General features: G+C 34.3%; 3 protein-coding genes across 8 annotated transcripts; 2 read left to right on the forward strand and 1 right to left on the reverse strand.

Moving 5' to 3' along the window:
• Nucleotides 1-1,763: 1,763 nt before the first annotated feature.
• Nucleotides 1,764-8,745, forward strand: LOC111485065 (FKBP12-interacting protein of 37 kDa-like). The gene is made up of 14 exons (XM_023131761.1): nt 1,764-1,906; nt 2,007-2,058; nt 2,135-2,196; nt 2,323-2,390; nt 2,511-2,547; nt 3,364-3,451; nt 3,540-3,604; nt 3,726-3,803; nt 4,099-4,146; nt 4,816-4,869; nt 6,816-6,977; nt 7,163-7,232; nt 8,171-8,226; nt 8,325-8,745. Exons 1-14 carry the CDS (start codon nt 1,880-1,882, stop codon nt 8,493-8,495), a joined length of 1,038 nt encoding a protein of 345 aa, XP_022987529.1. The 5' UTR covers nt 1,764-1,879; the 3' UTR covers nt 8,496-8,745.
• LOC111485064 lies at nt 8,028-13,099 on the reverse strand. 6 transcript variants are annotated; one of them, XM_023131760.1, is made up of 12 exons: nt 13,010-13,099; nt 12,398-12,500; nt 12,138-12,294; nt 11,377-11,431; nt 11,165-11,295; nt 10,996-11,085; nt 10,829-10,921; nt 9,926-10,195; nt 9,529-9,737; nt 9,107-9,331; nt 8,803-8,973; nt 8,028-8,491 (listed from the first exon to the last, which is right to left on the reverse strand). In XM_023131760.1, exons 2-11 carry the CDS (start codon nt 12,404-12,406, stop codon nt 8,860-8,862), a joined length of 1,353 nt encoding a protein of 450 aa, XP_022987528.1. In that variant the 5' UTR covers nt 12,407-12,500; nt 13,010-13,099; the 3' UTR covers nt 8,028-8,491; nt 8,803-8,859. The 6 variants fall into 6 exon arrangements, with proteins under 6 accessions (XP_022987528.1, XP_022987523.1, XP_022987524.1 ...); XM_023131755.1 differs by having other exon boundaries at nt 12,138-12,291; nt 13,010-13,091; XM_023131756.1 differs by having other exon boundaries at nt 12,138-12,291; nt 12,398-12,503; nt 13,010-13,034.
• Nucleotides 13,100-20,045: 6,946 nt separating this feature from the next.
• Nucleotides 20,046-23,326, forward strand: LOC111485740 (tryptophan aminotransferase-related protein 2-like). Its single transcript, XM_023132759.1, has 5 exons — nt 20,046-20,924; nt 21,869-22,172; nt 22,297-22,577; nt 22,654-22,958; nt 23,039-23,326. Exons 1-5 carry the CDS (start codon nt 20,674-20,676, stop codon nt 23,224-23,226), a joined length of 1,329 nt encoding a protein of 442 aa, XP_022988527.1. The 5' UTR covers nt 20,046-20,673; the 3' UTR covers nt 23,227-23,326.
• The last annotated feature ends 1,995 nt before the right edge of the window (nt 23,327-25,321 follow it).

Below are 25,321 nucleotides of genomic sequence, written 5' to 3' on the forward strand. Positions count from 1 at the left end.
TTATAAAAATATTTTGTTTCCCTCTCCAAATAATATGAGATCTCACCATTTACCCATGGAGACCAGCATTCTCGTGGGCACATTGCTCGATTTCAACATTCCAAGCCTACTATTAGCAGATATTATCCGTTTTGCTTGTTACATATTATTGTCGACCTCACAGTTTTAAAATGCGTCTTTAGGGAAAAGTTTTCACACCGTTATAAAGAATCTTTTATTTATCTTTTCAACCGATGTGGGGTCTCACAAGTACAAACTATTGAGAGATAAAGCCCTCTAGACTTTAATCTCGTAAAATTGGTCGAGAGAATAAAAAATGAGCTCACAAATTGAGATGAAGTTTTTAAACCCTTGATTCCTCTCTTTCTGTATATTTCGTCTTCCGGTGGCTTTTCTAAACGATATCCCAAAAAATAAATTTAATGGCCAAAAAATTCTATAAAGGCTAAAAATGAGATTATAAAATTTTAAATATGAAAAAAAAAAAAAAAAACCCTTTAAAAACAATGCTAATGGTCAAGTGGTACACTTACCCATTCTAGTTGGATTCTGACCGTAAACCCATTTTCTGGTTAACCATAAGATTTTTGGAGAAGTAATTATTTTCTTTTTCCCAAAGAGAGATAATGATATTAAATTGGTTGGGTGCTTAGCCCGCACGTGCTACTTGCCAATCGTGGGAGACCACGTAGGCCCACAGGTGGGTCCCGCAAGGCATGAGTCAATCACGGGCCAGAATGGGGACAGAGCAAAAGTCCATGTACGCCTTTGATGACTCATCTAACGTGTAGATTATTATTAGTAATATGATAGTCTATGCGGATATCAATTATTAGTAATAATAATTAATTACTATTATTATTATTTTATTTGAGCCATTCACGTCTTATCGAATATATTAAGTTTTTAATTAAACGATTTTAATCTTTGCCTGATCTCTGTGTCGTCAGATTTTAGGCTAAAGGTTGTTTGTCTTTACGTATGGACATATCTAAACAAAAAGTGGTTTTAATTTAAAATTACAAAGACGAAAAAGGTTTTAATTAATATAAAATAGAGAATGATTAATATGGTTTCTGTTATTCTTAAACGTGGCATACTCCCTCCTTACCGACATTGAAGGGAGCGAGAGATTATATTAAAATCGCTTCCAAACACTGTCCAAGTGTGTTTTTTATTTTTTTATTTTTTATTTTCTCATCAAAATAATAATTTAGAATTAAAATGCCGATAATTACAAAGGTTAAGCTCTTTTTTTATTTATTTATTCTCTCGATAGGTTAATTTCATGCTTTAACAAATATAAAATAAAAAATAAAAAAAAAACTTTTATAGTTGCTTTTTCTTACCCGGAAAGAAAAGGAATTACTGGATCGAAAAAAGGGATAAAAGTTACTTTTTCAAAATTACCATTAAGCCTCCACTTTGTATTCCTTTGCTTTCTTTAAATAAAATTAATTTAGTAATAATTAATATAAAATTAATTTTGAAAATAATAAATATATATTTAAAATGCTATTAATAATAAGAACAATATTAACTGGTGCTTTTCCAAAAGGACTTGGGAAAGAAGTACTTCAGTTAAAGATGGCCATATATGATAGAAGCAGGATGGGCTTATGGCCTTAATAGTTCGTTGGGCCGTTGGACTCCCCAAACTGGGCTTATTAAAATATTTTGGGCCTTAGTGGGCCAATAAAACCCGGCCTTTGTAACGAGAGAAGCCGAATGATACATATGCTGTTTTTATGAATGTGACATCGGCATTCGTTTTTGGATTTAATTCTCTCAGCTAGCTTCCCTCGCTAACATTTGCAGTGCTCGCGGTTCTTTGTTGCATTTGGTGGTGAGAAGCTCAGTTTCCTAGGGTTTTCATTCCATGGCGTCGCACGCTCATCTCGACGATGTTAGTTTCTCCGACTTATGTTCACTGCTCCGTGTTCTTTTTACGCGAGTTCTAGAGGTTTGTTCCTCAGAGTTTCTATTTGATTTCTTCACTTTTTCAGGATGATGATTTTGGAGGCGACTTCACTGGAACGCACAGCAATAGGCATTCAGGTTCACTTTGCGTTCCTTGAAACGAAACTTTGGCGTGTGATTGGCCTGTGTTTACTATATGTTTATGAAAACGTAGGAAATAAGAGAGGTTTTGGAGATCTTGAAGATGACGAGGACGACTTCTTTGGCTCCAAAAAGGTATTTCTACCTTACCTACCTGATTCGCTAGTTTTCCTCTTGAGCTTGGGTTATTGCTCGATCTTCACTTTATTTAATGTTCGATGTGATGTTGATTTGTGGTTAACTCTAATTGCTTCAATGTAGGCTAACTCTAAAGTAGAAGAAACTGCTCCAGGTGTAGCGACAGGAATGATTCTGTCTCTTCGAGAGAGGTACTGTATTATCTGCGGTGATTGATAAATATTTCGAACTATCTTAATTGCGCACTTTGAAAGGCACTGAGCCTTCGAGTTCCTCATGTAAATTTATTTATTCTGAAACTTCGCGTGCAGTCTGAAAAGCTGCGAGGATACGCTTGCAACATGCCGGGTATGTTTTTTGGTTATCTTAGCATGTCTCCTTGTCTTCATTCTTCATTGCCAGACATTCGCTGCGTTTGTTCAGTTTTCTCATGAATGTGTCTTAGTCTTGCTTGTAGACTCATCGATCCTTTGGATCTTTATATTAGATGGATGCCTATGAATCTAATAATAGAAATTCTACCGTCTTGTCATTCAGTACCTGATATTCAGCATCTTGCCGTTTTAATATCAAACTCCTTCATGTTTAAAATTTAATGAAACTCATAACCTAAAACCATATGGTAGTGTATGCTTAGAGAGATCTAATCTACGTAAAATTCTATTGAATAACAATCAAAATCCTACTTGAATCTAATGAAATAATCCAATAAAAACTTGTAAACTAGCTATTGCTCTTGGTAATTCTCTAAAAGAAACTAAAGAGTATGCAAGTTCCAAAGAAAGTTATGCAGGATGCTTGTAATCCATGAAAATTTTATTCAAAGCTTAAGAAACCTGTTCAGTAGATTTAGTAATCCTCACTAAGGGCTCTGGAAACAAAGCTGATGCTGATGTAGCCATACCATGGTCTCGAACATTTCATGCTATTGTTGAAATCACTACGATCTGTAGCCTACTACCATTCTCACATTGGGCTACGGTCTCGAACATTTCATGCTATTGTTGAAATCACTACGATCTGTAGCCTACTACCATTCTCACATTGAGTTTGAATAGCTACTTACTATTTACCGCAGCATTTCCTAGAAAAAATTACAGAAGCATTATGCAAGGATGTTCGTATATAAAGTTTAATTACTTACTGGATTGACCTTGGTTTCAGACAGAGCTTGAAACTGCTAAGTCTGAGATTCAGAAGTGGATTTCTTCATTTCAGAACGAGAATTTCATTCCAGCTGGGGCTTCCCCTGGTTAGCCTGTTGAACTCTGAGAAATGCATTTTTGTTTTGTCATCCTATTTGAACTGCTCATCGTGAAACAATTTACGTTTCTGTGTAGAACCTAAATATGTGGTCAATTATCTTCAATCCCTGAAGTCATCAGAGGAGTCTGCAAGAGACCAGGTTTGTTGATTATTTTTTCATGTTTGGTTGTGTAGATTCTCTTTTGGAACATAATAATGCTTTTCAGCCAGGAATGTGATATCTTGTCATGCAAAAATGTAACATGTGTTTCATCCTTCAGCTAGAAAAGGCAAAGAAGAAGGAAGCTGCTTTTATTGTTACTTTTGCAAAACGAGAGCAGGAGATTGCAGAGTTGAAGGCTAGTTTTGCGTTTCTTTCCTTTTAAACTTAATGATAGAAAATCTTTTATTTGCTTCTGCTATGGAATATGTGAGGTATTTAGATAATAAAAATGGAATATATTTTGTTTGTAGTGCTAAGTCATAAATTGCTAATATGGCTTGGTACAGATGCAAACCAAACCATATTATCTTTATTACCCTTCCATTTTCATCTTGTTTCACAATTTCCTTCCGTCTTCATTTACCACTTCAACTTTGGTTTCTTTGAGTACTTTTGAGATCATGCTTTTCTAATTTTGTTAAAATATCCAGGCTGCAGTCCGGGACTTGAAAGCACAGCTGAAGCCACCATCAATGCAGGTACTAAAAAAAACTAAATATTATTATTATTACTACTGTAGAAGTGCATTAGTATTCAATATGGCACAATTTTGTTGTCTTTTCATGTACTTTCATAGCCTTTTCTAACATGCCTTTTCCTTTCAGCTTTTCCTTCTATAAGTAATATTTGAACCAAAATATTGATTTGTTTATCTTTGCTAGATTTAGTTGATTGATGAGAATATTCCATAGGGTTGTTCTTCTTCTTATATCTTTTGTTAAGCTATGGAACCGTTAGTTTCTGTCTCAATGGTAAATGTCTTGAATGTGAGTAGAGGTGACTAACCATTTTGACTATACCAAGGTGGCCCTAATAAGAAGGGCCTCAAGTGTTCGAAAATTCTTTCCAAGATCCTAAATTGAAGCCTCTAGGCGTAAAACCCTACAGTTAAAAAACTTTATTGTCTTTCGCTGACATTGGGTCTCTTTGAAAATTATTGGAGGTGGAGTTGGAGGTGGAGGAAAAGCCAATTTGATCAAAAGATCAATTGCCTCTTTAAGATTTGTAAATAACTGTTTAAGTTTATTGATTCACGTCTGCTACAGGATGCTTTTGTTTAGTTAACTAAGACATAGACCTTTTGCCTTTACGTTGGAAAATCACTAATCTCCAAGTTTTACTAACTTGCGTACCACTAACTTCAACAGGCAAGGAGATTATTGTTAGATCCTGCAATACATGAAGAGTTTACTCGTCTGAAGGTCTGTTTTACATTCTCTACGAAAATTTATCTCGTTGATACTTTCCTCTTATATTTTTCATTCAAGCAAGATGGTCTAAAATCTTAACCAGGATAATTATCGTATGACCACCACATATTTTTGTGTTAATGATCTTAGCATTTGTCATTTATCTATCCTTTCTTCATGTTACATGTCCCATTCTTGGCAATATTTTATTTTTTATAATAAGAAACCGAAGCTTTTATCTTGGGACATACTATAAACAAGCCCACCAAAAGAAATCCAACCCTATTACAAGAAAGGACCCCAATCTAAAGGCATAAGACCAAGTTGGTAATTATAAAAAGCCCAATTAACGGAACCAATAACGCAAAGCTAAATCTAACCAACTCCCAAAGTGCATCATCAAATCTTTCAATCCCTCTAAAACTCCTTAGAGGCCCACAGCTTGTTTAGAGGGTTATGAGGGGAGTTGAGGGGTTTGTCAGAACTGTTTTGAAATCTAGTTTTCTACCTTTTTAGACCCTCCGCCCCCAAAAGAAAGGGAAAGGAAAAAAAAAAACGGTGACACAATTGAATTAAATTGTGGGCTAATGAATAGCAATATGATTTTTAATTTTGAGTTTCTAGGTCTGAATCCTCAAAATAGTTCTGAAAACAAAACAAAGACCTTTTCTAAATAGTATCAAAACTGCCCTTGGGCTTATTGTCCTTCAAAGAAATGGTCAAATATGGTCGTGTTTTTTAACACCTCACTATAATCCACCAATTTCATCTACATTAGAAGAGAAGGTAGCTGTTAGATTTTTAAAAAAATACTACTTAATATAAGTTTGCAAGACACCTAGAAAATCATTTCTTCAAATGCAATTTTCTTGTGTTTCATTTTTTCAAAATAAGGATAGTAAACAATTTGTTGGAGAATGAATTTTATGAGAAGTGCAAAGTCTGAGGAACCTAACCAAGGAGTTGCACGAAGCATCTTCTATTGATCGTGATGTTAGCTATATACTAGAAATACAAGAGAACTGGGAATGTAGCGTCAGGAGGAAACAAAAACCACCAAATCCCAAATTTTGAGCTACTGTCTTGTAGAATTTTGCAACACGTGTATCCCTTTTAAAGGTCTTAAAATAGATCACAAACTGCATTTCCCCTCGATATCTTAACTTATTTTTTCAAACAGACTTCAGTAAGCAAATTAAGAGTAGATTACATCATATAGGGGGGAAGACTCCCTCGGAAAAGAAAGAAGATCCCTTAAGATTGTGCCAAAGCTTCATACATAGTCAACAAGAATTCCTTAAAAAATGTTCACTATCACCAATTCTCTTAACACAAAACACACAAGGAGGGGGAGTAGGAACACGGGTATTGGCAAAATCAATATAGTCATTGAGGAAAGAGTAGTCTCCTCCTAGATGAGGGAGTCTTAGTGAGTTAATTGAGAAACACCCAGAAGCTGCAAGGAGCCATCTTGTTACAGTCGTACTAGAGGAATGGCCTGTGGAAGTTCACACTTTCCTCGTGCTTAAAAAACAGCGAGCATGTTAAAAAATCTTCAGAGTGAGACAGAGAGTAAGGTTGCTGAATTTTGTTCCCGAGTGCCTAAATCTTTTCTCGAGAAAGCATTGTGTTCTAGTTTACCTATTATTATTATTATTAGTTTAACTGGAAACAAGTTTTCCGTATTTCTAGTTAACCCATGGTTCGCCACCCTCTATGGACCCATTCCCAGATAAAGTCAGATTTTTCAGATCCATCTCCTCAATTTGCTTTGAATTTGAGTGTCATTTTCTCCATTTGTCTTCCCTAAAACAGGAAATGTCGGATTGTCTCCCCAGGACGGCTGAGATATGTAGGCCAATAACATGATTTACATCCCCCTAGATTAGCTCTCATCAATTATATTTTAATCATATATGTTATCACATACACTTAATTACAAGCTTGATTACATGCAGAACTTGGTGGAAGAAAAAGACAAAAAGGTGAAGGAGTTGCAAGATAACATTGCCGCAGTCAGTTTTACTCCGTCTAGCAAGATGGGTAAAATGCTAATGGCTAAATGCAGGACTCTGCAAGAAGAAAATGAGGAGATAGGAAATCAAGCTGCTGAAGGAAAGGTATGACCACTAATTAGCTTCGTGGCTATTCTGAATTTGTATTTCGACCTTGTCACCTGACATTCCTATTTTCACTTTTTAACCATCTTATTACTCTATTTGGAAAAATATATATAGAGATCTGGTCTCATGAAATTTTGTAGTCTATGCGTTTGTGATCAATCACGCCTCACCATTGACTGCAGATGCATGAATTAGGAATGAAGCTTGCCTTGCAGAAATCCCAAAATACAGAACTTAGAAGTCAATACGAAGGTCTGTAACTATCGGGAAATGCCCGTTTCTGTTGCTTGCGGTTCCCTCTGCAGCTTTTCTATTTTCAAGTTATCAGGTTTTCGTTTTTGAATTTTTATATTTTTTATATATTTTTTTTTTTTTTTGCCGGTTTTCTCCCATTCGATTCTTAGTCAAAATCTGAAAACAAAAACTACTTTTTAAAAACTAATTTTTTTCGTTTTTAAATTTAGGTTGGGATTTTAAAAACATAGGTAGAAAGTGAATGATATAAATTTAGGTTAAGTTTTTAAAAACATTGGTAGAAAGTGAATGATTTAAATTTAGGTCAGGTTTTTAAAAACATTGGAAGAAAGTGAATGATTTAAATTTTGGTCCGAGTTTTTAAAAACATTGGTAGAAAGTGAATGATTTAAATTTAGGTCAGGTTTTTAAGAACATTGGTAGAAAGTGAATGATTTAAATTTAGGTCGAGTTTTTAATAATATTGGTAGAAAGTGAATGATTTTAATTTAGGTCGGGTTTTTAAAAACATTGGTAGAAAGTGAATGATTTAAATTTAAGGTCGGGTTTTTAAAAAAGAAAGTGAATGATATAAATTTAAGGTTGGGTTTTTAAAGACATTGGTAGAAAGTGAATTATATAAATATAAGGTCATAAGGTCGGGTTTTTAAAAAAATTGGTAGAAAGTGAATGATATAACTTTAAGGCCGGGTTTTTAAAGACATTGGTAGAAAGTGAATTATATAAATTTAAGGTTGGGTTTTTAAAAGCATTGAAAGAAAATAGGACTTACAAGCTTATAATTTTTAGAAGTAAAAAATCCAAAACACCAAATAATATTATCTTATCAAATGGACCAAAATGCAATTCAATTATTATTCCGTTTGTACTTTGATGGTAAATTAAAATAACCTTGTTGCCTGCTAAACTAATGTCCATACCTCAAATCTGAGCAGCCTTGCAGAAACATATGGAAGGGCTGACAAATGACGTTGAGAGATCAAACGAATTGGTAGTCACCATCCCTATTATAAATCTGTTGCTAAGTTCTTGTCAATTGTAATTTCTATTTTATCAGTTTTTTTTGTTTATTCCTCCATGGAAATTCAGGTTATCGTCCTGCAAGAGAAACTAGCCGAGAAGGACCGCGAGCTTCAAATCTTGAAGGAAACTTTAGAACAGCCTAAGAGCCCGATGGTCGAGGATGATAAAGCTGATTCACCACCTACCCAGAATCTGTCCAAAGACGAGGCTATGATTTCTGGCGATGCTGAAAGCTGAGATCAAATAGATGATATCAAAATTTTGTAACAGATCAAATCTAAGTTTTCCGCCTGTATATGACATTCAATTTCCTTACCGTGACATTTTATTTATCAGCTACGTTAAGTACAGTATGTTTTATGAGAGAACAGTGATGGTATCTCGGCTCTACTTCATGGGTGAAAATCAGGATTAATTTTACTTATGGTTATTTATTTTTCCTCTTACGTAAAATGTGAAAAAAGCACAACATTTATATTTCCTATTATCATGGTTATTCAGGATATGGTCATAATTTGAGAGATAAGGCCACAGTGAGACTTACAATCACTTGTGGAGAAGCCTCTCTTGACAGTGTAAAGGTCAAATTGAGAAATTATTACTAGATGTCGAGTTTTTTGGTTCCCTGAGGCCAGCCCAATCCAGCATTTCCAATATTTCCAACAGCTTGAAGTGGTTCCACCATGCCCTTCATGCTGTTGCCAAGACCCTCTCCCTGTCAGCCATTAAAAATGAGCGTCTTGGTATTTTTAAAGTCATTTTGAGTTATATTTAGATACAGGCCTAAAAATCAAACGGGAATCATTTGAACCACTCCAAAAAAACTGCCGAGGATATATATGACAGACCTCTTTCCACCCCATGCTTTTTAAGATTTTTCGCGCGTAACTACCTTCTCCAAATGAGATATTCAAGGCTTCAGCTGGACTGCTCTCGGAATAGCCATAAGGGGGTGGTGATGTTAGATCACCATGATCAGTAGCTGAATTCTTCTGCCCAGGACCAACACCAAAACCACCATGAAGGACTCTTCTCTCAGCAGCTCTGTCTCTATATTGATTTTGGCTTGAACACTGAGATTGTACAAAGGTAATTTAGAAGTAAGCCGAGATCTAGCAGAATGACCGAGCATCATTAATAAGAAAGAATTTAATTGCTTTAAATTCTTAACACCAGTTCTGCATCTGAGGTCAAGCTTTGCCGATTAGAAACAAAACATGTCAAACAGGGTCGTAGAGATATTTAACTTGCTCTGTAATATAAAGTTTACCTTTACAGTCACAGAGAGATTGTCTACCAACGTAGATGCAGACATGCTAACAGTGCCTGTGCTTGCAACTTTTGCCTCGTTATTAGTGAGATCGGTTGGCCTATCTAATAAATCGGGGAAACCCCAGTCTTTTGTAGGGTTGGATGAATCAAAAGTTGACATGGACGTCAAATACTTCTTACTAGGATTATGTAACTTGTAGATTTTCCCTGAAAGTAAATTTCAGGTTGCCATAGAATGGTAAGAAAGAAGAAAAAGAAACTGGTAAAGCAGACCAAGGATTTAGAAATATACATATTAAAGAGACATTTATCTTACCGGTTGCAAGAAGAAAAAGAAACTGGTAAAGCAGACCAAGGATTTAGAAATATGCATATTAAAGAGACATTTATCTTACCGGTTGCAACTCGTACCAAATCTAAATGTACTTCACATACTGGAGTTGTTTTAAGAAGAGCGCCATTTGAAGACACCGAAGGATGAAGCTTTGCAGACTTCCTCACCAGTCTTCCAACCAACCTCATAACTTTGCCCTTTCCCCCTGTCCTGGACTCCGTCACTGTCGACCAGTCCCAGATATCCACAACAGAGAGTTTGGGAATTGCTTCCCCATAATTAGTGACTTGACCATACTGGGCTCTCCAGTTATCTTCATCCGTGGACACACCTTAAAGGAAAATGGACAAGACATTCAATGATATGATAATATATTATGGCACCGTACATTTAATCTCCTATAAGTCTTTCACGAGATTACATACTGGAAAAGAAAAGTTGGCTGAAGCAAAAAAGCAATAATGTAATTGTGTATAAAAGTGTCTTTAGAGACGATTATAATTGAGGATTCTTTTGGTCATAGTACCCAGCATATGGCTTCTGGCTTCTTGGTGGAGCACAACCCAAAAAGTTTCATTTGTAATTACAGTCTTTCTATGATTATTAGAAATTGAAAAGCCTTTTTCTGATAGGTCCTCTTTGGGAGGGGGTTTTCTCTACTCCTGTCCTTGGGCTCTCCCTTACTGTGATCAATTTAATTGCCTTGTTTCTTATTAAAAAATATGTCATCTACAGTGTAATATTTTAATTAATAGTACATAAAACCGTACATTAACATTTTGAAAAAGAACTAACAATCTGATGATATAAAATATAATTAAAATTTGTTAGTAGCCTAACATTTCAATCATAAAATCATGTGTTGATGCTGATGGTAAAAATAATTAGTATTGCATATTCTACACACCTGATAATCTAGTTGTTCATATTCTCTAATTTCAAAATGATAGCATAGTCATATTACCTTCATATAATAATACACTTTCGTTTGGATTCAATATAGTATGATTTTCGTCTTGGAGCCGCTCACCTTCTGTTCTCTGAGTATCATCATAGCCTGAACCAAATCAAAGTTATTCTAGTTTCACAGTAATAATTAAATTACTTTCTCCACTAGTGAGGCCGCATTACCTCCATCTAATACTCTTTCGTTTGAATTCACAATTGCACAATTGTCATCTTGGAACCTTTCACCTTCCATCATTTGGGTATCGCTATAGCCTGTACCACAACCAAAGTCATTCTGATTTCATAAAAACCATGAAATTGCCTTAACTTCAGGAGAAGAGTTTGAACACACCATCACTTGATGACTGAAAGTTATTACCATGATTAGTCGTTGAAGGTGTAGGTGATATGCTGTCATTAATGGCTATGACTTCTGAATTGGAATAACCGGACAAAAAAAGATCAATAAGCGTATCTTCTAACCTAAAAAGGTGAAAGTGTATATGAAAGAGAGAACAAAAAACAACTACAAACTGAATAAGCATCTCATCCAAATGTATATACCACAAAGATGTGGGAGGATTCTCGTGCTCATGACCACCAATGCTCTCTGCTTCTTCTGTTAAACACAAAATAATGGTACATTATATGTTAGTTAAGTACTAAAGACAACATCGGCTGCATTAAGGGCTGTTGAAAAAATAAAGCTTCCTTAGTAATATGTTAACAGTTATCCTTCATCCATTTACTGAAGGTCGTCAAATGTTCATTCACAGCCAACTAGAGGGATTTTGCTGTAGGCGTAGTCATGGAAGCAACAACATCAACGGTGTTGCAGCAAATGGCAGTGGAGTTTTAAAAACTTCGAGATATCTACCATTTGAGATAGTATAAACTCGGCAAGTAGTAGGGGCACAGATGAGATATTGAAGTCAAAATAAAGAGATCTACCATGCCTTAACATGTAATTTAAATACAAAATATATATGTCCGCAATTTAACAAAGGAAAAGTTCAATCCAACCATCTACCTTAACGAAGATATTAAACAGCATTTACATTTGGAAATTAATGAATCCTGACGCATTTTATAAATAACAATGTCTAGATCAATATAAGATGTATATTTAAGGTCATCCAAAGCATACACAGTACAGGTCCAAACAAGCCAAATGAAACTTTACTCGAAACTGTAATCAATTAGGTCTATTGACCAGAACGATAGAATTAGCATCTCTTTGTTGACAGCCAAACTTGATATCTAAATGAAAACGAAGCAGCACAGCATAATTGGCTGAAGAACGTTTACATGCATTGATAACTTACCTAATGGTAGTCCGTCACCAACACTTTCTTTGCAGTTAGAAGTATCAATTTCACTGGCCTCAAATGAAGAGTGATCCTCGCTGCCGCTAATACACACTTGTCTACATGGTTCGCCTTTAACAGGATCATCAGGATACGTCTTAAATTCTTCATCCTGCTACAATGTTCAAAAGGCTAGGAATTAATTATAGAACGAAAGAAGACCACAGGGAAAATGAAAAGCATTAAGTATAACAATATAAACAACAAAGTTACGATACCTCGTTCATCTGAAGCAGCACATAGCTTCCGTTTTCGAATTTGTAATACGAACCATCTCGACTGCTATAATACCAACCGGCAACAGGATCGTGATAAAATCCACTACTGCCGGAAGTAACGCAAGTAAGTAACAAGTTGTAGTAGAAAATGAAGTTGAAATGACAACACCGAAGCAGAAATGTTGAAATTCGGCGAACAATCTTCGAGAAGAAATAACGGACTAACAGTACGAAAAATTTTCGCACAGGTTAGAAGAAACTGTGTGAAGATACCGGCACACTTAGCATCTAACAGTTTGATATAGGACAAATGTTTTCATTCAGTACATTAAATCGCCATGTATTAAACAAGAAGATCAACAAAATTACTACGAATTGATTATGATTTCAAGTTATAGAACGATAATATTACTCATCAATTAAGCCTTTTCTACGAAGCTATCTTAAAATGTTCGTTTGAATCCTGTATCTATAAAATTATCGTTCAAATCATCTGCAACTTAAGAAATAGCAAATTTCCTTCTCAAAAATATTGTTGCCTAAATGTTCGTTGATTTGGCCATTAAAATTCCATAAAACGAAATCAATATACGAGAGGACAGTTAAAGAAACCTGGAATGGAAGTACAGCTGCGAATTCTCATCCCAAACAAACGAGCATCTACTATTCTGCAATTCCTCGGAACCGGACTGCGTCTCGCCATCCATTGAATTTTGGAGCCATTTCTTCTAACCGCGCCGTGCTTTTATATTGCGCAAGATTCGGCCCAGTTTTGAGCCTCTAAATGGCTAGTATGGACCGAAGCTGTGGGCCTTATTGAAGCCCAACACTCCAATGGGCTCGAATTCCGATGTCTTTTTTTCTTTTAATAATATATTTTAAAGTGCAAAATACTTTTTTTTTTCTTAGTTTAAAATTGAATATTGTATTTGGTATTATAGTTTAAAATTGAGCAATTCATTTTCTACCACCTTCAAAATTATTCTTAAAAATGCATTTATTCAAGGGTGATATTAGATATTTAATCTTAAACATTATTCTAAAAACATATTTATTCCGCGGCTATATTCAGCCATTCAGTTTTATAATGTTTCTACTTAGTTTAAGATCGCTACGGTATTCGTACTATAAATATTGAATACGAAATATTTCATTTAAATTCCATAAAACATAACATTTATCTTAAAACACAACCATGGACGTACGTGTTTCGAAAACATCTTTTAAACAACACAACAAAATGTAAAAAAAAATAAATAAGTGTTTAGTTAAAAACATCCTATTATAGCCTAAGTCTAAGAAAATAAATATCACTATCTTATGCATGTGTCATGGTCTCGAGTTGCCTTAACCCTGAAAAATGTAGTAGCACATGGGTTGAGTTAAAGAAATACCCATTAAGTGACCCCACTATTGGGGTTAAATGCAATAACATACAATGACGGGACCTATCCTTTCAATCTATTTTCCTACGGTACTGTCCTAACGGGTAACTTGGACGTGTACCATATATTTACACACAGCCCATACGTGCGGGTATGGGCTCACCAGTCAGTTCGCACACCGCTGGGCCACCTTACTTGTCGGGTGAGCATACACTGAGACGCTCCCTAGGCCGAACACCCGTTAGAACTAGTAACCGTCACGGCAGCGTTATGCAAAACATAACGATCATTGTCCTACCATTGGATGTACGCGTTCGTACCCTCGTGATGGAATAGGGGAATCCCCCTAAATGCATGAGCACACATAATGCATGAAGTCCCTCAACATTTCTACTTTTATCATTAATGAATATAACCCCGCTATCATCTTTCATGCTTAACATTTCATTTCTCATTTTTTAGTCTATGTATTATACATAATCCTAACGGGGTTACATTTCATTTCATTTATCGTATCATGTCATTCATAACATGTTGGATACATACAATTTAGAAAATATAACATAACGTTACATGCTTTTAACATGTCATTTCATAACGTGCAATTCATACAACAACTATCTCAATGATCACACAAAACAATCTAAAAATAACATATCACATTACTATATATCGTATCATAAACACTTTGTGGTTATATCATTCCACTTATCATAGTTTTAACGTTCTTATACTTATCACAATCATATCGTTACGTGAACGTACCTTAGTCATATATCATCACAGGAACGTATTCTGACGCTATCGTTTTATCAATCTATCACAAATATATCCCTTTCTACCCATATCCTAACCATATTCTTTCATCAATCTCCCCTATCCATAGCACTCCAGTATGTAACCTAACATTAACTTTTCATGAACGTATCTTACTCCAATCCTATCGTTAGATTTTGTTTTGTGCATCATTCTTGTATCCTATCTCAAACATATCTTTGAACACATCGTATCATAATTATTATCATACAATCCGCATATTATAACATAACATAAACATAATATAAGATATCGATTCACAAATAATTCACATATATTAGTATATATAACACGTGTAGAACCACAGGCACGTGTCAACATCAAATATAACCATGCCGATAGTAAAGTCACTTACCTGGTTAACTTAAGTTATTGTCACGAATATATCTTTAATGAAATTTTATTCTGTCGTTTAAAATCCGAGTCAACCTATGTGAGCCCATAACATTAATTTCAAGTTTAAACTCTATATCATTATCTCTAATCTACCTTGGTTCATTATATATATATATATATATATATATATATATATATATATATATAATGGGATTCAATGGAGTTTCTTTGTCCTCTAATATTTCCAATTTTATTTTTAAAATATGTTCACCAAAATCTTTCCTCAATCTTCCCCCTCACTCCTGATGGTATAAATAGATTTTCATTCTCTAAACATTTCTCTACTCATACTTATTTTCTAAACAGATATTATTGGCCAATTTTAATCAATTGTTTTCCTAATCTTACATATTTATAGAATTGCCAACAAAAAATCTAATTAATTGAATAAGTGAGAATGAGATTAGATTATTACATGATCTGGTAAAATATTGGATAAAGGAGAGATAAATTAATTTCTTGTAATCATAACTATAAATAAAAAGAAATTATGAGATAGAATTTTACCGTAATAATAAATCAAAATCTATTTTACTTTTTTTTCTCAACATTTTTTTGTTTATTTTTGGACCAACTGTGATATTACAGTGTGGGTTGAGGAGAGGAGATGAGATTGGGGTCAGAGGTTAGTGGAAAGAGATGGGTAAGTTTTATTTTGTTTTTGAGTAATCATTATTTTAATTATTTATTTATGAATTATTATTAGAACTATTATTTTGAGGTATATCTTTTTTTTATAATTTATATATATATATATATGTGGACTATTACATATAATTTTGAAAATTATTCTATTAATATATTTATTCCGTGATTGCAATGAAAATGAGATTAGCAAGTGTCACGTATTTTTCATATATTAATATCTTATTATTGAATTTCTCACTCAGGAGAGATGATGAATTATTAAATTATTCGGTATGCGACCGCACATAACATCTATATTTTTTAATATCCTACATCACTTTACTCCACTTAATGTAATTATTTTCGGCCTTTTATTTATTTATTTATTTTTGCAGTAATAAACAGTAAAATAGTTCATTCACAGATTGATGGGTTTTTTTTAATTATGATGTAAATGATAATATGAGATTTTCCTTCATATTATTTTAAATAAAATCAAGGTCAAATTATAAAAAAATATATATATATATTTTTAAAGTTTAGATTTATTTTTAATTATTAAAAATATTCATTATAAATCAAGAATGTTGCTTATCCCCACAATTAATTACTAAAAATTATTATGAATTGAGTTAATTTAATTCACATAATGACATTTAAGTAGTTGAGTAGAAGAAGTTTTGAATCAATGAGAGAGAGAGAGGTAAGAATGAATATGATGGGGTGTGTTGATTGGGCTTTGAAGGAGTAAGCAGAGAGAGGACCACTTGTGGAAGGGTAGAACGTGACCGGCTGGACCAAGTAGACTTTATGGGCTTTGTTTCCGACCCGATTACCAAACCTGACCCCTCGCCAACTTATTAATTAAATTTTAAATAAATTTCAGAAAAATGGTCCCCTCCCCTCCAAAACTTAACTCTTGATCTCCAGATTTTGTGGCCCCAAACCCCTTTCTAATTCCTTCCAACGAACTTTCACGTTCCGTCACTTTCCACCTCTTCTTCCTTCTCTCGCGTTTTTTCACCTATCATCCTTCCAACGCATTAAATATATCAATAAATTATAATTATACATTAAAATATATATTTTTTTATTTACGGCAATATCCATTAATATTGTATTGATATATCCAGTTTTATTATTTATTTAAATTGTGTTTCTGATATTTGTGGATGTCATTGTCAAATTATGCGGATTTTACAATATTTTGGAATTTTCGGTAATTTTGAGGAATCTCTTTTCCTTTTTCTAATCAAATTGTCCCATGCTTGAATATGTATCTGTCAAATCATATTTTAATTTGATTAATGACTAAACCAATAATTGTCTTGTTTAGGTTAGTGTATATGGAAAGTGGTTAAATAATGATAATATCTTTTATTAAAAAGAAATCAATATTGAAAGAGATTATTCTAACATAAAGTAATTTAGCTTAAAAAAAATAATATAATATAGTTTTTAATGATCATTGCTTGTAACACGAGGTAAAACTACATTTTAAGCCACTGACCTAACTATAAAATTGAAGGGTAAAGATGTAAAATGAAGAACAAGGGGTCAAATTACATTAGTAATTTCACTTGCCAGTGACAACTAAGAAATTTTACTTAATTACGTGTCTACACTAGAAAATCAACAATAATTACGTGTCAAAAAAGAGGTGACGTGGAATTGTCTTGTTAAACTTATTTTAACGAAAGTCAATCTTCTATCGGGTTAATCCCAAGTGGAAACTAGGTGAGTTCCGTATTAATTGGTGCTTTATTTTGGGGTCAATAGGTGCGACTTTGTGACCACATTTATTTCCTAGGGTGAAATGCATACTACGAGAAACGTGGCATTCTCTCTTCTTCTTTTTTTTTTTTTTTTTTTAATTATTAAAAAATAAAGTAATTTGCCACGTGGTTGGATGGAGAAGAAAGTCTACTTCCACAATTTTTAAGTAAATCCAAATTTAATGCTACAATAACGACGCTTGTGTGGTTACTGTATTGCCACGGTGATATCTTTACAGCTTCAGATTAGAGTAATTGCTAAGGGGGTCCAAATAGGAACAGTAATGCCCTCCCTCCAAAGGAATGTTACGTTCACAAATACTTTAATATATTATTAAGAGTTGAATAACTTATTAAAATATCTATATTTTAATTAAAATATGTAGTGTTGCTTTTATTATTATATTATTATCTAGAAAGCAGAGAATAGGGTACTCACACCAATTCATTTATTTTAGATAGGATTATGGTATGAGGTGGAGCACTTAGATAAGACAAATAAAATTCAAATTCAAAGGAGAAAGGTGTAATATCACTCAAGACCCCTGGCCTTATCATTCTTGTTTTAGCATGTGATTTAGCCGGATAATCACTGTAATTTATGGAAAGGATTTATGAGAGTCTTCTGAGATATTATTGACTCTAAATATGGCAATTGCAATCCTATATTTGGATCCTTACAGTTGTAATGTGGAGTTTAATGAGGGGCACATTTTGTAACGCCTCCATATCTTTTATTTATTATTTTTTTTTGTTTTCTTTTTTTATTCTTATTTACATGCATGTACCACATTTATCTCTTACCTCATGCACACCTAGATCTACAAGCGTCTCTAGAATTCTTCTTCGTCCGGTTCACTTCACCTATTTCATTTCACATTGTTATAGAATTTTCATTTATTTTTACACTAAATTAGTTTTGTATTCTCTTTTAAAATTTTTCATTTTTTTAATATAATATTTATTAGACATTCATAAAAAAAAAACACAATGAATGAATATATCTTATAAGCTACCAACATAATTTTTTTAAATAAAATTAATTCAAATATTATAATATGAGTTGAAAATATATTTATATTAAGTCGGAATGGAGAATATAATTCCGTCCCATTTATCTAACTCCATCTAGGCACATCTGTCCTTTTGGAGTTTTTTCCTTAATTTAATTTTTATTTTTTGATTTATCTCTTTTTTTTTTTTTGGTAGAAAATTATACTTCACTTTGTTCTAATCCACCCCTTAAACATTATATTATGTTTTTCTCTGAAATATTATTTGTTTTATTACTATATTTTGCATCTTCCAAATATACATTATGTTAAAAAAGAGAAGTTATCAATTATATATTTAAAATATTATATATAAAAAAATCTATCTAGATCAACACGAAAATAAATTGAGAAATGGGTAGGAATGCGTTTATTAAAAAATTATCAATTAAGTCACATTTCAATTAAATTTTTTAAAGGAAATTGAACTTGTTAGATGAACAATACTCTCCACAATAATATGATAATGTCCACTCTGAGTACAAACTGTTATGATTTGAGCTTCCGAAAAGACATTCGTATCAAAGTATTTTTTATTATAAATTCATCATTATTTCTTAAATTATTTTTTAAAATTCGTGAATATCTACTTAAAAAAACTTAATTTTGTTATTAAAAAAATCAATTCATTTCAAGTGGAGCTCACGTGTCCAAATACACCTGCAGAGCAATAATTTACCTAACACATTAATTTTGTGCTTGTTGTTTTATTAAAGGAGAATTTTAATATACTAGCTTATGACGTCATTTTAATATTTAATATAGTTTCATATTTTAGCCTTTAAAATGATCTTGATATAATGTGCATTTTCTTCGTAGCGGATCCTGATAGGCGATTTAGTTTGACGATGTCATTTGCATTCACTATGATCAAACGTATAACACAAATGGGGGCATAAATGACGAATAAATGTGAAGGATTTTTTTCTTTTTCATTTTTTGGGGGAAATTTTTGAGAGGCAACGTGGTAGGGGATCTAAGACCCACCAAAATTAATGACACACTATTTATTTATTATTCTTTTTTATTATCGATTATGCTCGGAATCACGAATCTCCAAAACGGTATAAAATTATCGTGAGATCTCTTTTTAGTATAATTTTTGCAAATGCGTGAAAATCTATGCCTAGTAGACGCGTTTTAGAATTGTGAGGCTGACAATGATATCTAACTGCCAAAACTGAAAATATCTTTTACATGTTTTTTGATGTGCCTTTGTTTTTTGTTTACCTAAAAAATTTACTAATTAAAATATATTTTTATTTATAAACACACGATCAACCCATTAATTAGCTTGCTTGATATTTTTGTTCCAGCCATCTTCAACTTATTATAATCTAAATCAATAGCTAGAGTCATTCTAAAATTCATCAAATTCCTCGCTAAGAAAAATAAATTTAACTAATAATAAAGAAATAAAAAAGAACTAAAAAAATGCTACAAGCATGTAGTCACCTGCACCAGCTCTTTCCATTACCACATTTTGAATTTTCTTATGATTTATCTGTATAATATATATCATATTGATCGTTAAATATTTAGATAGGTAGTGAATCTCATGGTTTTAAAGGGAAAGGGAAAGTGGGAGAGGATATTACTTTTTAAGATAGTGGTGGGATTTCTTCATTCTTGAAAAAAAAAAAAAAAAAAAAAAAAAAAAAAACAAGGTGTTCTGTTCTGTTCTTCTTCCTTTTCGATTTAGTTTCCCAATTTCGCCTTCTTTGTCGACTCTCTTTATTGTTCTTCCTCTCGAGCTCCAAAAATGGCGACAAAACGCTGTGATATTATTTCATCGTTTATCTTCCTTTAGAATCACAGAGAAGAGCTCGAACACGACCGGATATTACTCTGTTTTTTTCCCCCATTTCGACTTTCCATTTAAGCTGATAATTTTTCCGAAACTTATCGAACTTTTTGTGATGACTTCCCCCATTGGAATGTACCTGTAAGATAAAATGAAATGATCCCTGTTTCTGGATTCTGCATGCCTTCAAAACTTTAATTCTTCGTGTCCTACCATCCCTTTGGCATTTTGGCACTTTCTTTTGTTTGAAGTCATCTCAATCTTCTCAGCTTCCTATTTATACCTCATATTTTCATTCCTTACTCCCCATTCGCAGCAATCAAACACGCTAATAACAATACCCTTCTTCTTCCCTCATCTGTTTCTTCTTCTCTAACACTCTGTTTTTTCTTCCCTGTCGTGCTCTGTTTTTCGTGTAGCAATGGCCGGAATAGCGCATGTCGTTTCTTTGAGGCATTTGCTCGTGCTGTCTCTAGCTCTGAATGTGAGTTTGATTCTAAGAGATATAAACCAGAATGAGAAGCACCAAAGTGGAGCTCCAATGGCGGTCCACAAAGGCACTAAAGCTTCCCAATTAAGATTCTTGTCTTTCCCATCTGAATCAGCTGCAGCTCACGAAACTAATCCTTCTGTTGATGAACATGGAGGACAAAGAGTTATTAATCTCGACCAGTGAGTTTTTTGATTTCTTCTTTGCGTGTTTGTTGATTTCTTCTTCCTTGAACAAAATTAAACTTTTTGTTCTTCGATGGGGGGAAGGGTAAGAGGGTAATTTCCAGGTATAAGTAGCTGTTTTTTTTCCAGCTTTTTAGGTGTGGGATGTCAGTGATATTATGGAGGAATATATATAAATTTTAAAAAGAGTAAAAAGAAAAAAAAAACTGGAACGCTAGGTTCAAGTCCTTGGTGGTCTAGAAAGCGCTTTTGGATCGAAGATCCATGCCGTCTTGTTGCTGTTTTGGCTGCAAACATAGACAGAGACAGCTCTGGGCTCTTTTGTTTTGGGTTGAGGCTTTCGAGGGTAGAACTAGAAAGGTAGAAACAGTGGAATGGAAACTACTCTTGCTTTTGTTCTTTTCTTCACTATAATTTTTTTTTTTTAAATTTATGAAAAATATATTATTATTGTTATAATTGTTTGATTAAATTCGAAAATGCACCATGGACGGCTGTGATTTGAAGTTGACCCAAAAAATTGTCATCATGGTGTTTGTTTTTGGACCGGAAGAACTCTTTTATTTTATTTTATTTTTTTTTAAGGACAAGAAGAATAAGAATACGAAGATTCTCGTTTTTGTGGGAACCACGTGGCTTATTCCACCTTGCATGCAACACCAACACCAGCTCCATTCATTAAAGAAATAATCTTAAATTATAGAAGAATAAAACCTTTTAATTTGTTTAACTTTCAATAATTCTCTTAAATTTAATAATATTAAATTCAATCTCTAGAACTTTTTTTTGTTCAAATTTTTTATGAATGAATTTGGTAGGGGATTTTCACACTAAATTTTATTCTCCGACGAGACATGGAATCTTAATGTGTAATTGTTGTTTTCATTTTGTGTTATAAGTTTTGAAGTTTGATATTGATTTATGATATGATTTAAATGTAGTGGTGACCCGACAATGTATGAGCAATATTGGAAGGCAATGGGGGACAAGACTACGATTGTGATCCCTGGATGGCAATCAATGAGCTATTTTTCTGCTGGGAAGAACCTTTGTTGGTTCTTGGAGCCTGAGCTTGCGACCCAAATTGTGAGGCTACACAAGGTTGCTGGTAACGCTGTGACCGAGGGGCGGCACATTGTTGTCGGGACGGGGTCCTCCCAGCTCTTCTTAGCTGCCCTCTATGCCCTTTCCCCGCAGGACTCGTCCAACCCAATCAGCGTGGTCTCGACTGCCCCATACTACTCGGTGAGTCATGATTCGACTCAATACTTTATTCTGAATAGTTGCTTCACATGCACAGTCTGATATCTTCTTTAAAGAAAAAAAAGAAAAAGAAATTATTGACTGAACCTAATCACATGAATTGCAGTCTTACCCTTTGATGACCGACTGCGTCAAGTCGGGGCTCCACAAATGGGCTGGCGATGCGAAGCAATTTGACAAGGATGAGCCTTACATCGAATTGGTCACCTCCCCCAACAACCCCGATGGCTTCATTCGACACTCCGTGGTGAACAGAACGGGCGGTATATTGATCCACGACCTTGCTTATTACTGGCCGCAATATACGCCCATTTCTGCGCCTTCTGACTATGACTTGACGATGTTCACTGTGTCAAAGAGTACTGGCCATGCTGGGACGCGCATTGGGTCAGTTAGCTAGCTAAGCTATGAGAAATTTGAAATTGTCTCCAAATTCCAACGCCATTTTTCTTCCAAATTTCAGGTGGGCTCTAGTGAAGGACGTTGAAGTTGCAAAGAGAATGGTCAAATTCATAGAGCTGAACACGATTGGCGTGTCAAAAGACTCGCAGCTTCGAGCTGCCAAAGTTCTGGAAGTGGTATCCGACAGTAGTGAACAAGCCGGTGGTTCGGAGTATCCGGAATCGTTCTTCCATTTCAGCCACGCCCTAATGACTGAGAGATGGAGGTTGCTAAGGGAGGCGGTGAAAGACAGCGGCTTATTTAGTTTGCCAAAATTTTCTCCCGCACATTGCAGCTTCTTTGACAACAACTTGGGGACCCAACCTGGCAAGAACAATTGGAAACATGTTTTTTTTTTTCCCCTTAAACTCGTGCAATCAATTGACTCTATGTTTCTTTGTGTGCAGCCTTTTCATGGTTGAGATGTGATGGAGACGACGTTGATGATTGCGAGAGCTTCTTCCGAGGCCACAAGATACTCGTACGAGGCGGAAAGCATTTCGGTGTTAGCCCCAAATACGTCCGTGTTAGCATGCTGGATCGTGAGGAAACCTACAATTTATTTATAGAAAGATTGTCTCAGATCAGCTCATGACATCTGACGCTGTTGCGGCTGAGAAGGCATCAGAGGTTGAAGAACAAGGGGTTTTGGGTTTTCGAATGTAAAATTGAAAACAAAAATAAGGAAAAATATAAATTTTTGTTTTTTTTAATGGTTGGATGTGTTGGATGATGAAAGTTACAGGTTAATTTAAGGAATGGTCATGGGTTTATAATCTAAGAATACACTCTCCATTGGCCTTTTGGGAAGCCCAAAGCAAAGCCATGAGAGCTGATGCTCAAAGTGGACAATATCATACCATTGTGGAGAGTCGTGTTCGTCTAACATGGTATCAGAGCCATGCCCTAAACTTAGCCGTGTCAATAGATAGGCAAATCCTTAAATGTCGAACAAAGGACTCCAAAAGGAGTCAAGCCTCCTCGAAGGTACGAAGGCAGTCAAAAATGACTAAGACTCCAAAGGAGTCGAGCCTCGATTAAGGGGAGGCGTGCTTTGTTCGAGGGGAGGTGTTGGATGATGAAAGTTCCACATCGGTTAATTTAGGGAATGATCATAGGTTTATAATCTAAGAATACACTCTCCATTGGTATGAGGCATGAGTTTATAATCTAAGAATACACTCTCCATTGGTATGAGGCCTTTTGGGAAGCCCAAAGCAAAGCCAAGAATACACTCTCCATTGGTATGAGGCATGGGTTTATAATCTAAGAATACACTCTCCATTGGTATGAGGCCTTTTGGGAAGCTCTCCATTGGTATGGGTTTATAATCTAAGAATACACTCTCCATTGGTATGAGGCCTTTTGGGAAGCGCAAAGCAAAGCCATGAGAGCTTATGCTCAAAGTGGACAATATCATACCATTGTGGAGAGTCGTGTTCGTCTAACAGGATGATGAAAGTATCACATCAGTTAATTAGTTAGTTTAGGGAATGATCCTGGATTTAACTCTCTTAAATATTTCATTTTTTTTTATAAATTTTGCTGGTTTATTAAATATAAATTTTAATTTAAAATTATAATTTGACCAAATAAATACTATTTATATCAATTTAAGCGGTGGCTGGTCTTCGGATGGGCCCAATTCCCAAGCTTCTAATTAATTGGCGCCCAGCCCAACCGGCAACCGTGCAACTTTCAACTGTATGTCTGTGCCACTGGACATGTCATCTCAAAAGGTCCACAGCCCAAAAGTGGCTACAGACTGGACCCAGGCCATATCCAATTATCAACCAAAATTTGTCGGATCAATTTCAACCGTCGATTATCAATCCATATGATTGGGAATTTTTTGGAAATGCTATGTAATACTATCTTATAATTAAATTTTATATTGATGTGTAAACATTAGCATATATATATAAATGTAAGTTTGATTTATTATATTAACTTTTTTAATTAAATTTTTTACTAATTGTATATATAATATTCTTTTTTTAATTTAAAAAGAAAAGGTAGCCCCGATGCATTGAAGAAACGCACGAACGTTTTATGGCGCGAAGGCTCAATGATCTTTCTTCTTTAAGGCGTCGACTGGAGCGATTTCAGTGCGTTTCGTCTCCGTCATTGCTACGATAATGGACAAAATACGTTTTATGGATCCTTTGGATTGCGTAGAGCTTGGCTTGGTTCTTCCATTTTACTTCGGACATTTCTTTGGCAGTTCCTTTCAATCAAGAAGTTCAATGAAGGTATGTTTTGGTTTAGGTTAATGGTCCACAATGGCTATTACAATTCGATTTACTGATAGGTTTCAGTATTCATGTTTCACAGCCATTATGCATATGATTGAGTTCAAATAAATAATTCCTTGTAGAATTGGCTATTACCATGAGTTGAAGCATTTCTCCTATTGATTCAGTTTAAGAAAACAATTTGATTCGCAAGTTTGCAAGGCTGGGCACAAAATTTGTTGAAGTATTAATCTTACTAGAAATGAACATAACTCATGAATTTAAGCTTTTGGTTCATTGTTGATTTAACAAAATTTGAATCGGGGATGTTATTGAACGAGCTAGATCCCCACAATGCTAGATTCACATATAAGAACTTGGACATTATTGTTTTACAAGCTATATTTTCCTGTGTGATTGATTTGTGATAACTATAACTTGAACAATAGTGCAATA

The sequence above is a fragment of the Cucurbita maxima genome, unplaced genomic scaffold (genome assembly GCF_002738345.1).
Source record: "Cucurbita maxima cultivar Rimu unplaced genomic scaffold, Cmax_1.0 Cma_Scf00010, whole genome shotgun sequence".
Taxonomy (NCBI): domain Eukaryota; kingdom Viridiplantae; phylum Streptophyta; class Magnoliopsida; order Cucurbitales; family Cucurbitaceae; genus Cucurbita; species Cucurbita maxima.

What these genes read in the sequence shown, in the direction of transcription:
- LOC111485064 (XM_023131760.1), bottom strand. An exon ending in TTTGGTACGAGTTGCAACCG is followed by an intron (nt 9,738 to 9,925) that starts GTAAGATAAATG and finishes ATTTACTTTCAG; the next exon opens with GGAAAATCTACAAGTTACAT. An exon ending in AAAGCATGGGGTGGAAAGAG is followed by an intron (nt 8,974 to 9,106) that starts GTCTGTCATATA and finishes AATGGCTGACAG; the next exon opens with GGAGAGGGTCTTGGCAACAG.
- LOC111485065 (XM_023131761.1), top strand. Translation starts at nt 1,880, where the DNA reads ATGGCGTCGCACGCTCATCTCGACGAT. An exon ending in ACTTCTTTGGCTCCAAAAAG is followed by an intron (nt 2,197 to 2,322) that starts GTATTTCTACCT and finishes GCTTCAATGTAG; the next exon opens with GCTAACTCTAAAGTAGAAGA. An exon ending in AGGAGTCTGCAAGAGACCAG is followed by an intron (nt 3,605 to 3,725) that starts GTTTGTTGATTA and finishes TTCATCCTTCAG; the next exon opens with CTAGAAAAGGCAAAGAAGAA.
- LOC111485740 (XM_023132759.1), top strand. Translation starts at nt 20,674, where the DNA reads ATGGCCGGAATAGCGCATGTCGTTTCTTTGAGGCATTTGCTCGTGCTG. An exon ending in CATGCTGGGACGCGCATTGG is followed by an intron (nt 22,578 to 22,653) that starts GTCAGTTAGCTA and finishes TCCAAATTTCAG; the next exon opens with GTGGGCTCTAGTGAAGGACG. An exon ending in CAACTTGGGGACCCAACCTG is followed by an intron (nt 22,959 to 23,038) that starts GCAAGAACAATT and finishes CTTTGTGTGCAG; the next exon opens with CCTTTTCATGGTTGAGATGT.